This window comes from Paralichthys olivaceus, chromosome 14 (assembly GCF_024713975.1).
Source record: "Paralichthys olivaceus isolate ysfri-2021 chromosome 14, ASM2471397v2, whole genome shotgun sequence".
NCBI lineage: Eukaryota > Metazoa > Chordata > Actinopteri > Pleuronectiformes > Paralichthyidae > Paralichthys > Paralichthys olivaceus.
The window spans coordinates 12,068,376-12,084,559 of NC_091106.1; the positions used below are offsets into that span (position 1 = coordinate 12,068,376).

The 16,184-nt window shown below is 40.9% G+C and overlaps 1 protein-coding gene across 1 annotated transcript; it reads left to right on the plus strand.

Annotated features, from left to right (window-relative positions):
* The first annotated feature begins 913 nt into the window (after positions 1–913).
* On the plus strand, positions 914–15,018 carry LOC109632078 (collagen alpha-1(IX) chain). Its single transcript, XM_020091199.2, has 27 exons — positions 914–1,050; positions 1,612–1,721; positions 2,678–2,801; positions 3,973–4,366; positions 4,470–4,547; positions 4,641–4,736; positions 4,824–4,877; positions 7,279–7,332; positions 7,427–7,480; positions 7,562–7,615; positions 7,754–7,807; positions 7,894–7,947; positions 8,027–8,080; positions 8,452–8,505; positions 8,630–8,674; positions 8,773–8,826; positions 8,916–8,969; positions 9,063–9,116; positions 9,259–9,330; positions 9,416–9,451; positions 11,205–11,249; positions 11,336–11,368; positions 11,751–11,897; positions 12,333–12,509; positions 13,186–13,276; positions 14,236–14,313; positions 14,522–15,018. The coding sequence occupies exons 2-27, from the start codon at positions 1,637–1,639 to the stop codon at positions 14,722–14,724; spliced, it is 2,298 nt and encodes a 765-aa protein (XP_019946758.1). The 5' UTR covers positions 914–1,050; positions 1,612–1,636; the 3' UTR covers positions 14,725–15,018.
* The last annotated feature ends 1,166 nt before the right edge of the window (positions 15,019–16,184 follow it).

A 16,184-nucleotide genomic window follows, 5' to 3' on the forward strand; every position in this document is an offset into this window, starting at 1 on the left:
TATCACATCAGAATTTATTTGTTAATGACCAACAGGCTTAAAGACCTTGTATTGTCAGCCGCAGTTGTAAGTGCTGATTAGCGATTGTTAGCAAGAAGATAATAAATGGTAAACAGCACAATGTTGGCTTTGTTACTGTGAACAAGTTTGCATGTTGTAGCAATCAGCTTTTAAAGAGTTCCTCTGGCTGTAAACTCAACGCTTTCCTCCAGCTCTGTCTCTGTCCACAACATCTCACTGTTTAATTCTGTTCAAATAAAATGATGTAATGGACGGTAAAGGTCACCACATTGCTTCACACAGGTTTAGAGAAAGTGGATATGGGAAATCAGATCAGTGCATCTCTTACAAAACCAATTCAGCTATACTAGCACACTTGCTTTTTGTAAAATTACGAGACTGAAAAGACATGTTTTTCATTTTGACATATTTTATTTTAGCCATGGCTATTAGCTTTAAAAGCCTTCATCGACTTTTACCACAATGTCTCTGTGGCCCAGCAGTTGTGGCTGAGTTTGCAGGTGCGGTTTAGCCTGGGAGGAATGTTTGCAGAGCATCTTGTGTTTAGTTGTGACATACTACATCTTTCTCTCACTGAGACTCTGCTGATTGTAAAAAAGTCTAAAATTAACACACACTAAAGCTCTTTTATTTTGTTTTTTTAGCTATAACTATTTTATTGTCAACTACACTGAACAAAACCTAAAAGTCTTATATTCCTCGATATCTCTGGTATTTTGACCTTGTGAGCCTCATTAAGGCCTCAGCCGTGTTCACCTGCATTCGCCTCATATGACGACTACATTTTCTGGACGGTGACTGTATACGTAACTGGCCTATGAGAGGAGACAGATCCCCTGGGGACCAAAGGTGGAGTGGAGCTCAGGGGCCAGGCTCCTGTGAGACCCAGAGCTTCTGGTTTGAATGGTCCTCCTGTTCAGCTCCAGCACTGGCCTGGGGATGGCACTTTAGAAAAGGGATATAGCTTCACACCAGGAACTGGAAAAGATCCATCTGCACGAGCCCCGTCACTCTCTTTTTCAAGAATATGTGAGTAATGCTTCTATCTTCTGTAATTTTTCTTTCTTTTGTAAAATCAATTAAGGAAGCGGAAAATTGAAATGGGCTTATCAATGATGTCAGGTTGCTGTCCAAACAGAAGAAACAGCAGATTAGTGTGGCTGAGTTGTTTAAACTGGTGAAACTTGTTTGCATGGACGAAACAATTAGGTGGATACAACTTTATTGCTTTTGCATGAAGATATGATCATTTTATCAAATAATTACAAATTATAAATGTACTATAGCATCAAAAACTTTCATTTCATATTTAAAATCTGTTAAAAAGATATTTTCACTATCTTTGATTTGATTTCCAATCCTACTTTTATTTGATGGATTGTTTACTGATATTTGAATATTAGCATTCAATTTATTCATGGGTTTTCCTTACTTTTATTATTTCTAATTCTAGAAGCTATTATGCATAGAGCAAAAGGTTTTGCAATACATTTGAGTGAGCTGTTTTATTAACTATTTAACTATTATATACACATATATCAATGAGTCTCATTTATTGAATCGCTGATTTATTTGATTGCTGCCCTGCAGGCACTTGTAGCCCCTGACATCCAAAATGAAAACGCCAGCCTACAAAGATTTGTTGGTGTTTGCAGCACTCTCTGTCTTCCTGGGATTGGCCCAGTGTCAAAAGTTGTCTAGTAAGTATATAAATGTCTTCATGCTCAATCGAGGACTGCAGCATATTTCCCACTGCAGAGAGAAAACCCTCACTCTGCATTATAACTCGTACAATATGCTAATTGTGTATCGTTGCCCACAGGTTATATATGTTACTGCTATCTGTAGTTAGAATTCTCAGGGATTCTGTTCTTAAGTTAACTTATCATAAGCAACAATTCATATATAAATAACACATAAATCATCTTTAAGTGTGGTTGAAAAAAGGTTAAATACTGTACTTCAGCATCATGACCAGCAGATGTCAGTGTTTGTCAGGTCACAGTGCATTATTTGTCTTCACAGCAGGCACAGTGTCATATTTCCTGCTCTCAGCGCCTGTATGGACACACAGGAGTCAGAGGGTCATGCTGGGGTTAACAGAGTCTCTCCGTTACCATGAATAAACCAGTTAGAACAATGTTTCTTTTTCAACCTGTGGTGTCCCCCCTACAGATAAAGCTGTCGGTCTGCGGAAATATTAAGCTATTGTTGGCCTGTTCACTGTTACGCATGAGGGTAAAATAGAGCCGTACTGAGACAAGACTGCAGGTTTCAGTCACAGATCTTTCTGCACTCTTTACTCTTAAGTAGGAGTTAATAAGGAGTTATTTTCCACTCAAGTCTTAACATTGCAATCAGAGTCTTTCACCAGCAGACAGCACATTTCAGCCTCACAGGAAACACCACAGCCATGCTGATCTCATTCTCACTGCAGCACAGAGCAGCCAGTGTTTCAGATTCAGTCGCCAAATCCACCCATGGAAGAAAATAAACTTCCTCTACATGTTAATGGGTTTAATAAATTACCTGTAAAGCGATGACACTGTTAAGGACAATGAGTAACTGTTTGAAAATCAATGATGTCAGTGGTGACAAGATTTAGAGGAAGTTGATAACTATGATGTCAAACTAAGCTCTGTGTTTGTGCTATGAGGCTTTGATCTGCTGGAGGAGTTTCGTGTGCCGGAGTCGAGAGGAGTGAGGAGGGTGGATGGCTCTCAACCTGAGGCAGTGGCGTACCGCATCAATCCCTCCATCCATCTACGCAAGACCATGAGGTAAAAGCGCAAGACTCCATAATCCTAATCAATTTCAATGATTAAAGGGGAACTGGTAATCTTATATTTGCTAAATTCCGACACTCTGACATCCAAACAAACTCATCAGTGGTGCTGAATGTGGTCAGAGGTGAAACAGACTTGAAACTTTTAACCTTTCAAGGCCGGTGCTAAGTTACTAATCACAGGGTAACTTAACACCAGTTTGAAAGCAGTGTGGATGTGCCTGTAACCCCTCCACACAATGATGTCACATGGCCCTAAGAGACACATGTGCAGCACTGTTGCATGGTGAGCAGTTCAAGCCTGTAGGGAACAAAAATAAGGTTATTAGTAAGATGATGCACTACTCTGTCTCATATGTGAGCTTTGGATTGGACTTAAAAAGGATAAACCTAGTTTCTCATAAGAATACTTGATGCACGTCAGTTTTTTTGCAAGCAGATTAAAGATAGCATTCTCCACATGTTGATCTGTCCTCTTTGTGCCGCACACTTACATATCTGGATGGTTGTTGGCATTCTGGGGGATGGGACATGGATCAAACTGAAAAGTCAAGTGCAAGTCAGATGAATGATCACAAAGATGGTTTCTTTCGTTTTATGGTATTTCACACTTCAAGTTTTCCAATACGTTTACAGTAATTAGTTATTTGATGCTGTAAAACAGGCTAAAACGTCATGATTGACAGCTGAGACTGACCCAGCTCCATCCTCTGATCGCTACCGTGCAAACTCCAGCCCAAATGTGCAAGATGGCAGCATTTGTGCCTGTTCTAATCCAGAATATTTAAGCTTGGTTCTGTATAGTGGGAGGAAGTGGAGACGTGTCATCCATCTTTTTATACAGTCTATGGTTGTAGCTTCAAAGAGCTGCTGGCATGTCTTTAGGTCAAATGGTTTTTCTTTGACCGATCTTTGTCTGAAAATGAAAGCAAGGTTTAGAGCCTTTAGTGCTTTACTCATATTGAATAAACAATTGTTCTGCATTTTCACAAAAAAGCTAAAAACAAATGTGGGTATTGAATCTTAAAGTCTCTGTTTCAACTTATGCACATTCCTCTTCAATTAAACCCTCATGTTCCCACATAAGCCTTTAATTGTTGTTTGAAAGAAAGCAACCTCTGTATGAATTCATCCAGTAACCTATAAACTCCACTCCTGTGCCACAGTGACGTGTATCCAGATGGACTTCCCTCTGACTACTCCGTCATCGCCACATTTAAGGTGACCAAGGACACTGCCAGGAGGAACTGGAACCTGTGGCAGGTCAGCGACCCTGAGGGAAGGGAGCAAGTCGGCCTACGTTTCCAGGGCGACACACGCTCTTTAGACTTCTTCTACACCAGCCCCCATGGGAGCCAGATGCTGAGGACTTTTCATGGCGTGGAGAAACTGTTTGATGGAGAGTGGCACAAGTTGGCGCTGAGCGTGAAGGGCAGACAAGTGAAGCTGTTGGTAGACTGTGAGGAGGTCAGTGTGGAGTCCATTGATGAGTCGAGGCCTGTCATCCGCCAAGGTTACACATCCATCGTCAAGCGAGCTGCAGGAGATCGTTCTGTGTCTGTATGTTAACAGCTTGTATTTCTATATTTTCTGGTCTATATATAACTTCCCTTGGTTTGGATTGCAACCTCAATTTGTCTTATCATCTCCTCTGTTTATCCAGGTGGACCTCCAGCAGATGGATGTGTCGTGTGACCCAGAGCAGCCTTATTCAGAGGGCTGCTGTGAGCTCTCCAGTGTGGTGAGTCACCTGGGATTCGACACCATTTCTCCCTCTGTTACAGACATCTCTGAAGTTTTAAAACCTCACAATCTCTTTATCTGTGCATGGCAGTGTGGAGGGTATGCAGAGATCGGTCTAACAGCTGGAAGAGCAGCTTGCAAATGTTTGCACGGACAACCAGGCATTCAGGGACCTCCTGGGCCAAAGGTGAATGAACCTGTACAGTAAAAGTTGGCTTAAAGTACTAGAAAGACAAGTTGAGTCTGTGTTGATGAATTTGTTTATCTTCTGCAGGGTCATAGAGGTCTTCCAGGGGAGGCCGGAGACCAAGGAAAACAAGGAAACTGGGTAAATAAATGTCTTTGAGTCATGCAAATATCAAACCTTCTGTTCCGCTGTGTTTACTCAGAGTGTCCCTACCCCCTTCCTCCTGATGGACAGCAAAGAATTAAACTGAATTGTAACATTGTAAAACTTGCATTTATGAGACAGCAGCAGTGAAGCTGTGGAAAATGGCAATAGACGTACAACTGAGACACAGCAGGATGGAAACGGATCTGGAAGCAGAAGCACATAGCAATAGTAAACATGGGAGCTCCTTTAATAGTCAAAACTTTGGGTCCATTGCTCAAAACATTTTGTGTTGAGGCCAAGATAAACATGACAATAAATTTGTTTCTGTCGTTCTGAAATAACCATTTGCATCAAACGCAGGATGTGCTGGTTTAGAATATAACCGTTAACTCAAGTTGGCGAAGGATCACAGGATTAGTGACCGCTTTTGTGACCGCTTTTGCTTTTCCATTTGGAGGAAACTGAGCCAAATGTAATGAATCCCACACACACAGGAAAACCAGGCAAGTTTAGCTACAACCATACCCTCCAAGTGTCTGGTAATGAGAGACATTACTCTGCTTAACCATTGTGTGAATTTTGACAGAGGTTTTGTTTCTCTAATGTGTTCTATTTTTTGGGATAAAAAGCTATTTAATTCACCACAGGGAGACCAAACTGGGAAAAAGAGCGTAGTTTGAGACAATGATAATGATGGAAGTATTCTGCTGCACGAGCCAGTTACACACGGATCACTGAATGAACAAATACACTTACATTTGTATTCTCCCAGGTGCCACACACTGCTGATTATTTCCACTTTAAATTTATGACTTGTTAATCTCTTGGAAGCATAGCAGTTACTGTTACATTGGAGCGAATCTGGGAGTCTTTCAAAAAACGGTACGGAGAACGTGTGTTTACAGGAGGACAAGATTTTATAAACATGTGTGATGTCTTAGTATTTAACATGCGTTTTGCACTTGAGAAAGCCCACCCCATGCTGCCTGCGCATACACCAATGTGTGTCTGTAGAGTAATGCACCGTCCAGAGCGCATTTCCAGAGCTGTACATGCTACATATTCATGTCTTGAACTGCAGCTCTAGCTCATCTGGGAATCTGTCCTGTGTAACTTGTTCAGGTTTTGACCTCCTGCCAGCTCGTGAATCACGGAGCCTTAACATGTTTATCTCCTCCCCCGCTGCCATCGGAGGAGGGCATTTCCTGGCAAAGATATATGAACTGTCCATCTCAGGTGGTGGGTGGTCCTTTCCTCTTCAGGGGCTGCACCCGCCTTCAAGGCGTTGTAAAGTTCACGGTCATGGCTCTCGCCGTACTGTCGGCCATCTCGGTTATAGCCTGCGTCCAGCTGACTCTGCGTAAATACAGTGTTGGGTGAGATGTTCAAATAAACCGACACCCCAAAGGCATCCTGGTGTAGTTTAATGTGTTTGTTGAATCAGTGACATACAACCAACTGGAAAACACTTGTCCCTCTCCTACCAGGGACGTAAGCATCTGTGGAAATGATCATGGTCCGTTTTGTTGTGTCAGTGACTAATGTTTCCTTAATCCTGCTGAAACAGTATATTCTCCACTAATGTGACTGATGTGTGACTGAAATTTATAGCCTCTTCATATTGAGTGAACTCACTGACTTTTCACTGTGATATCAATACCACTTAACTTCAAGGATTGGATTAGCTTCACATAAAGACTGGAATCAATGTACAGCTAGTCTCTATATTACTTCAGTGTTATTTAGTTATTGTTTATCGTTGCACATATTTTTCTACTGTCTGTAAGTTGTTGCTTTTCTATGTTGTGCTGAAAACAAATTCTACCAACTCGTCATATGGACATTAAACTGAAGCTGCAGAACTAAGGCTTGTGAATTAACACGTTATCTCAGTGGTTTACTTAATACAAAAACATTTTATTTAAAGTTTTAAGGTTTTACTGCCATCACAACAAACACTTAGCAGCATCCTGATTATATTTATAGGTCCAGAAGCTGGATTTTGTCCTCTATGTTCAGAACCAAGGGAGATTTCCTGCGTCCTCATCTTTCTACAAAGCTATGCTAAATACCTTTTTCTTAAAAAGAAAGTGACCAAGTGTATTTAGTTTGTCAAACTTTTTTTTTTCCTTTCTTCCTCGTCCATCTTGCCATGCTGACAGCAGAAAAATCAACAGCTGCTGTCTGAGTATTTATTTAAGGAGCAGATGCTGTCATGTCCGTCAGATTCTCTGTCTGATACTTCAGACGTTAAGAGTGACTTTCTCTCACTGGAAACATTCACTTACTCTAAAATACATGTTTTACACACTATTATTACAATTTGATGCATCGTACATGCTGGGCGATTGACATGTAGTTTAAGCTCATGTCTTGCTTGTAACATGTCTTGCAGGCTATCAGGGGAAACACAGGAGACTACGGCAACATTGGCGAGCCAGGACCAAAGGTAATATTGTCCTTTATATGTTCCTGTCAGGGCTTAACGCTTCAGTTTGGCTTCTTCTCAAAACCCATTAATGAAACTTTACACACATCCTCAGGGGGAAGAAGGAATCAAAGGCGAGAAAGGAATGAGAGGACTCTGGGGCCAAGTGGTAATTTATCGCTCTCAGATTCAGCTTTTTCTTTACCTTGAAATTTTACACATGCGCATTAATGTGATGTTCTGTTATCAGGGAGACCGAGGTCCTCAGGGGCTGAAGGGATTAAAAGGGGCAGCAGGGTTCAAGGTAAACATCTCTGCCGGGGGCAGGTTTTGATTGGACGTGTTTAATTAGACAGCCAGTTAATTAAGTTTCAAAATTTGCATTGGATTTGCTTAGTTAAAGTTTTTAGAACTTTATAAATAACTCAGATGGTAATTACAGGGAGTTCGTGGAGGACCTGGAGACATTGGAGAGACTGGGAAATCAGGAGAAGTTGTAAGTTAACCTTCCAGACGCTGTGGTAAGTCCTTTCACAAGTTATTATGTAGTTACTGTATTACTAACATTTTTGACTCTTGAAGGGAGTTAAAGGCGAAAGAGGATACGAAGGGATTCCTGGGTTTCAAGGAGTTAAGGTATAAACGTTCCTGTATTTCTTTTCTTCTTCTTCTTATCATACAATTTTGTAACTTAATTCCATGCTTTTCTTTTTAGGGAAATAAAGGGAAGACTGGTGCACCGGGGCGTCCTGGGCCCAGAGGAAAGCAGGTGAGTTTTCGGGGGATTCCCTTTTCATGGGATTCCCACAATCCATTTTGAGACTGTGCTAATCCTATGTCTACAAAACCCCCTCATGTCAGCAGTGCAGAGCCAGTAAATCATTTCAAATGTGGTAAAACACTGGAGGACAGCTATGTTTTTGGCTTTTCTGCCGTCTCTGTAAACAATGTTCGTCCATGTGGAGATCTGAGGGTCTTGAACTATATCAACATGAGCTTGTGAGTCACTGTGAGAAGAGCCCCAACCACAATGATAACTTTCTCTATTCTACATGAAGGAAATATCCAAGGTTCTCCATGTTGCCATCTGAAGGAAATATGTTGCATATAATTTCTTTGTGTCATATATTTCTTTGACAGGGAATTGTGGGAGATCCTGCAGAGAGGGGTACACCTGGAGAGAAGGGGAAGCCTGTATGTACCATTAGATAATCACGATGACATAAAATGATGTGTGTCTGTTTGATTTTGTTTGATATACAAAGGTTTCATATATTTGGTTTCAATATTCAGCACTGATTTTTTGTCTGAAAACTAGGGGATCCCAGGTCCTGTGGGCAGAGCTGGCACCATTGGGCCAAAGGTAATTCACTGCTGGCACAAGCAACGCCTCACACCTCAGCGCTCACTCGCACTGCCAAGATTATTTGTCTGTTTTGTAATGATGTAGCCTCTTCATAGGGTATTATTGGAGATCCAGGCTTCTCTGGCAGAGATGGCGATCCAGGAATAGAGGTGTTACCTTCCTCTTATAATAATGTCTTAATGTTAAATAATGGAAGCCGAACATTCGTCTTAATTTAAGTGTCATCTCTTCCTCACAGGCTTATCAAGGTTCTCAAGGTCATAGTGGAAAACTTGGGCGATCTGGAACAAAGGTAACTCGATGGTCTTGTTTGATGTTTGTGAATAAATGTAAAAATGAGTTGATTTTGGCACATCAGCTCGTTGCTGTTTGTGTGTTTTAACAGGGAGAGAGAGGCACCCTGGGGCCAGCAGGAGAAATGGGTCCCAAAGGCCGAACCGTAAGTCACTTTTTTCAGACATTTCCATCACTGAAGACAAGCGCATAATACATTTTGCATGTAAAGTAGTTTACCATCTTAAAGAAAACAAAAAAGAACGAGCAGTCCCTTAGGTTGGTTTAATAAATGTTTTATTCTCGAGGGCCCAAGAGGTTACAAGGGTTCTGCGGGGAAACCAGGAAGACCCGGATTTATTGGCCCACCGGGGCCCACTGTAAGTGCTCCAGATGAATTTTCTAAACTCTTCCAAACACAAGTTCATTTTCTTCAAGCCATTAAACCTTGTCATCTCTTCACAGGGACATGTGGGTGTGCCTGGAAAACCAGGGTCCAAGGTAATACAGCCTCATCATTACCCATCAGAGAAATTATTTGAAGGCAAAATTAGCACATAATTGCTCAATTATTGATAATATTCAGGAATTATTTACTAAGCCACTTACAATGTGTTCTCTTTTGAAACCGGTTTTTATTACCTAACTTTTTTAATTTGTATTAAGATAATAATTAAAGGTCAAATGAGACTCCACCTCATTATCTTCCTCATGATATTAATCAAGCCATCTTTTTGATCATCATATTGTCACCCTGCTTCATCTGTGAACAAACTCATAATAAATTACCATGACAAGGTTGGAGCCTTCATGTCAGTCAGTCTCATTCTCTCCATCTGGACTGAAGGTCACAACTCGCTGATCGTCACAACCTGCTGATCTGCCTCACGGGACCTGTTTCTGTCCCACGCTGATTAAAGAGGCAGATATTCCTGCAGAAACCGCTTTCCACATGTTTATGTTTTTGTGGCATGTTGTAAAGCAAACAAATCTGATATGAAAAAAATCTATTGAAAATGCATGTGTGGATGTAGAAAGGTTGACACTGATCTGTTTTAAAATATGTAAATATATAGTTATCCAGGAAGTCTGAAAAGTGTACTATAGAAGTGATTATCATAAGTTGAATGGCAGACTAAGAAACCAGAGAAACAGCCACGATGCCTGTCTACATGTTGACGGGTTCTGACCCATCAGTACTTAGCGTAGTTGTAACTACTGCATTATTACAGAAAGTATAGTATTCACGGGATAGACCACACCAAATTTGGTATCTGAATTTTGCATTGTTGTGACACTATAGTGGGGACAATACCTATGCACAGACATACCGACATATAATCACCCACCAAAGCTGGAAACGTCTACTGTGGCAGCTGCCACCATAGTAGGTGTCTCCAGAACATTTTGCCATGAAAGCATCCACAAACACATACAGGGTCACAAGGATTAAACCATGACTGATCCTGTTCCTTGACAGGTTTTTGTGTAGGAGTCCCAAACAGAACAGCTCCACACTGGGAAACATTCTTATAGCATGACTAAAAAAACAAAAATAAAGCGAAGCAGTGAAGGATCATCTTGTAATCAGCCTTGATTAATGGCGATGAATTCTTACAGTACGACAAACTCATTGCAAACAAGCATCAAAATGTTGATAGCTTTTGCCGGATAGCACACTAAAATAAACAAATATAACACAATGAAGATGCTATTAAAAAACAAATAATGTTGTTGGGTCCACCAGACCCACAAACATTAACTGAGTATTAAAAACATGATCACCAGACAGGGGATACACATGTGGCACACTGCGAGCCTGGACACCAGACCAATCAATATGCTCATGTTTTCTAAATTTCAGTGACTGATCACAATCCATCCACTGTATCCAATTTGGCCCAGAGGCATTTTGTTCTGCCACCATTGATAATGCTCCTTGGAAATTGAGCAGTTCCAGAGCCATTATCAAATGTGAATTGGACGATAATTAATTCAGGGAAGTCGGCAGCAGACAAATCAATAAATCTGAACTTTGGAAAAAAAACAACAATTTGAATATACCAGTTCACATGTTGCACTATTCTCTTTAAATAGTTAAAAGCTGTGTCTGTTGTGGCCTTGGACTCAAAATTACTCCAAGCGTTGCTGTGTTCAATTAATGGATGCTTTTCTTCACCAGTCAATGAAAAGTTGTGATACAGCAACTATTTGAAAGTTTCCCAACACTGTATTTTTCATTCACCTTCTGCAGGGTGATGCAGGAATCCAGGGAATCCAAGGAGGTAAAGGTGAACAGGTACTGCCTGAAATATTTCACCAAATATTTCATCTATTTTCATCATTAAATCCTCTTTTCTTAACATGAATTTGTTCTTTTCGTAGGGAGAAAAAGGAGTTAAGGGCCCTAAACCAAAGGTGAGCCGTGATATTGTCTGAGTGAATAGTCCGAAAAATCAAATATCAATCCATCAGATCACATTCCACACATATTTCAGGCATCTGTCGATGTGATTAACACCCACAATTGCAGGACAATGAATCTTGCACATTTCACCAGGTGTTCTCTTCCAGTTTGGTTTTTTATTTTACATGGACACTTCTAATTTATTGATACGTTCAGATATGAACACAACCCTGTCAAAACTGTTAATTTCTAAAAAACATTCATCCAGAGCTGTGACAACTTTCTAAGAAGCTTCTGTCCATACAAAAGTGATTTCTCATTCTCGTATTCTGATGTCTGCGACTTTCTGCGTCCTGAACCCAGTCCTGCTCAAGTTGTTAACCTGTTCCGTAGGTGGGAGACAGAGGGGAGCAGGGTCTCCAGGGAGCACGGGGGAAGCGCGGCCCTGCAGGCCCTCCTGGACGTTCAGGTCCGGTTGGAGTCAAGGGGGTTCGAGGTGAAGGAGGTCCAGATGGCTTTCAGGGGCCCCCGGGTCCACCAGTAAGTAAAATGCAAACCTCTGAATCTTGTTATGATGATGAAAAACACTGCTGTTCAGTCCCTGCTATAATTAATTAAAATAATTAATAACTGACTATAACTTTTACTGACAAGATGGCACAGAAACCGCAAACTAATATAGACTGGCACACACATTGTGTCTGATAACATCTTCAGTGTTAAAAACACATTTAAAGAGTTTCTCATTAGCATGTAGTCTTTAGAAACTCACAGCAAGGTTTTCATTTAGTGTGGCTATAAATCCATTATGAGCCTCAGGAAATATTGCTGGCTTCATTTATTTGCTGCCTTTCCTTTTCCTCTGAGAGGCAGCCGCTGCTTCAGCATGCCCCGTCCTGTAATAATCGTCCACATTTCATGTCCCCCAGTTGGGTCCCCTCCAACTAAAGGATGTGGTTTTGATTTGTCACACAGGGTCCGACCCTCCCCGCCGAACACGTGATCGAGGTTTGTAAGAGAGTGGTGCTGGAGCAGATGTCCACCTTCGCCAACTCAGTTAAGAGGACATGTGCTGCAGTTTGTCCTCTGTATGGTGACGTGCCCATGGGTGCCCCCGGTCCCCCCGGACAGAAGGGCCCCCCTGGACCTGCTGTGAGTTGGTCTTAACTTTAATCAGCCTTTTTTTTCTAGTAAAATCATTTCTGTATGTATCACGTCACCTCCTGCAGACCTTTAGCTGAGACACGCTGCTGGAGCTCAGTGAAGTTAACATACATTGTTATTTTGTTTTGGTCTCTCTGGCTGTGTAAAATTCAAACATACTGTGAGGGTCTGGACTGAAGCTGAAGTATTTGGCAGAAAAGCTTGGAATGAAAACATTACGACTTTCCACGTCTCTATGAGGACAAATAAGGAGTCGCACACTAGACACTGTCTCTGTGCTGAATGGTTTTTGGAGAGTATCGAGGCTGTCCTTGGATTGGAAAGCCTTTTCCACATTATTATGCAGTGTAGGACCGATTCATGTTCCACCACTTCTTTAATCACAGACTCTCAGACTGATAAAGGCTCTTGAAGCCATTAACATATAAAAATATTCCACTATATTAGATTATGACCAGAAAGCCTCATGTTGTGGTGTTTAAAGCCAAACCAAGAACAGTGATGTCCCATTACTGTCCAATGTTTATCCAACGCAGTGTTGAAGGATCATCCCAAAAAATCTTTTTTGCAGAGCCGGTCAAAGTTGAATGAAATCAATCCGAGGTTTACACTGAAAAGGCACAAGAGATTAACAGTGTATTTTCCTATTGATGATTGTTGTCAGGGCGACCCTGGTAACGATGGTGTTGATGGAGAAGAGGGTCAGCAGGGATTCTACGGAGAAGCTGGAGAGCCGGGTCGAAAGGGAGAAACAGGTGTGGAAAACAAACACAATTATGGAAATCATTAACAACAAACCTAACCCACCAGAGCTTATTTTATTTAGAAAGAAGCAGTAGGAAAAGAATCCAACTCATTTACTTAAAAGTACAAGAACTGATTCTTTTGGACTCGTAACAACAAACTATAAACAAATCACTAACATATCACCTTAACATAACCGATGGAGAATCATGTGTTGGCAGACAGTTGTTTATTTACATATCCAGCCGACATCTCATGTCAGCGCTGGTTTATCATGGCCTCCACTTGGACTTCACATATTTTTAACAGCCAGTCTGCAATATAAACTGTAGGAGTCATGGAGCTTTAAAGTTGGCAGCGAGGGTCTAACAGAAAAGACGCTATCATGCTGAATTATGGGAACTATTAGTTATTATTCTTTGATTTTTGGAATGGACCTCATAACAACAGACAGCATATGTTGGCCTGTGTTTCATCAGTTTGGACCATTGCATTGTCTTTTACAGGCCATTCAACTTTATTTAACAGGAAGGTAGAAGTAAAGGTACTCATTGCTGATTTCTTCCTTCATTTGTGTATTTTCATCATATTTATATTAACCTGCATTTTTATTCCTCTATAGACTGATGGGTAGTTTGTTTTCAACAATGCCTTATATAAGATGATTGTGTATCTGGTAAAATCTTGACCGACAGTAGGCGGAGTATTCAAACTAATTTTATAAGTACACATTTTCCTTCAAAGATAAAAAGAAGTAAAAGTAAGATATTTTCCATCCCTGGAAAGATCATGAACCATAATGCATGAATCTGCTGAATCAATTTATCCTGTACATCAGCACTGTATGACACTTACAGACTGACAGTGGCTGACGCATGATGTCAGACTCATGCGTTCCCACACCAAGCCAAACAAATCAAAGAATATTTATGTGTGTGTGTGTGTGTGTGTGTGTCTGTCCGTCTTCCAGGTGACAAAGGAGAGCTAGGGGATAAAGGAGCCAAGGGTCATGGCTTTCCTGGCTACACTGGAGATCAGGGACCACAGGGTAATTCCATCCTCCAGATTTTTTACGTTGTGTGATGAGTTGCTTAAAATGAGTTATTAATGGATTTTCAAATCTGAGCCTATGAAACTATCTTCAGCTGAGTCTGTGCTTCAGAGGAATGGAGATGAAAATTCAGATTTTAAAGGGGAGTGTCTCATTTGCCAAAAACTGAAAGATTTTTTTTCTCTATAAATCGTTTGTGTTTCAGGTCAGCGTGGACGTCCTGGCAGAGCCTTCAATGGACAGCCAGGGAAGCAGGGTGAGCGGGGACATGTAGGCCAGCCTGGACTCAGGGGCCACCCAGGCCTCAGAGGACCCCCCGGTGTCTGTGTTACCTCCGGGTGTCCCCAGCCTGAAGCTACCAGTGGCACACCTCAGCCAGCACCGCGGAGGTTGAGGAATCGTGCATAGAGGAAGAAGCGTCTGTGTGGACAATGAATTGAGTAGTGAGCTAAAAGGACGAAAACATTGACAGATTGATTTTGTTAATATGTGTTTTGATCAAATAAATTGACATTTTAATGTAAATATGCAACTAAAACCTGAGCTCAACTTCTGGGAACAAAGACAACAACCACAGTATGTGAGTGGTAACAAAATATGTTTGTACAAAAAGACCATCTTCATTTGATAATTTTATTTGAACTGATTTCAGTCTGCGTTGTCTTTAAACACCTGTGCTTTATAATAAAAACACAAAAATTATTTTGTTTTTTTAAACAGCTTTATCTGACATGGGATCTGAGATCTGATGTGATTACTGATACAAATGCAGCAAAAAATAACCCAAAACAAACAAACAATCATGTTTAAAGAACACTAACATAATTAACATAATACTCATACAGTATAAAAAAAAAATAGATTTACTGTTTTTGAAAAGTCAAGGAAAAACTGGCAAATTATTGGAGAGTGAGTTCCTCTACTAACATCCTATCCCGCCATGTTAATGAAAGTAAAAACCTCCTGGATCTGCTCATTTATCTGTTAATTAGTTCCCTTTAAATAGCTGTCAAAGCAAAATAAACAGTTTAAAACAAATATCAAAGGATGGCTCCTGTTATAAATGGAATCTATAAACTTTAATAATATTCAAAAAGAGGTATATCCATAACAGGAAATTGTAACAGAATATTTCATTTTTCATTTACATGATACATAAAATACATGTTTGTCCCCTTCTACAGTATTATAAAGATAAACTCATGATAGCGTCTTTTCACTCACAGACCTGCACCAAGGCCCCACTGTCCTCTCATGAAACCACAACTAAATTCACTCACTAGATCCAGATTTTATTTGAATCTGCAAACAATCATAACTATTACAATATCAGTCCCCTAAACGTGTTATTGGATCCATGAATGAATCCCTGAGAAATCAAGGAAAATGCAGCAAAACGCCTGATCTCACAAATTAAACACAACTCCTGGGTCCCCCTTCTGATCCTGATCCAGTTCGTCGACACATCCTTCCACAAAGTTCTGTCCAGTCGTTTTTGCTCGATCCTGCAAACTGACAATCACAGTCGAAACTATAACCCCCCTTGACGGATGTGATTCTACATGGCTGAAAGGTTAATGCTCTCCAACCTGTGTTTCCCAGAAGTTGTTGTAGCGATGAGAACAAACAATGACACCAACATCACTGTTTCCCACATGGCAGCTCTGTAGAGACTGTTGTAGTGTTGTTTCTTCACAGCAACAACAGCGCTGGCTGGACTTCTGGCCCGTGTGTGACTTTCCAGATGAGAAACCTGCTGGTCAAGTGAAGTGGAGACTCTGAAGTGCATGAGGTACCACACATGTCTATCTGCATTAGCCTTGCAGTGGGCCGACACCCATGCATTTCCCTGCTTTGAGATCAATGTA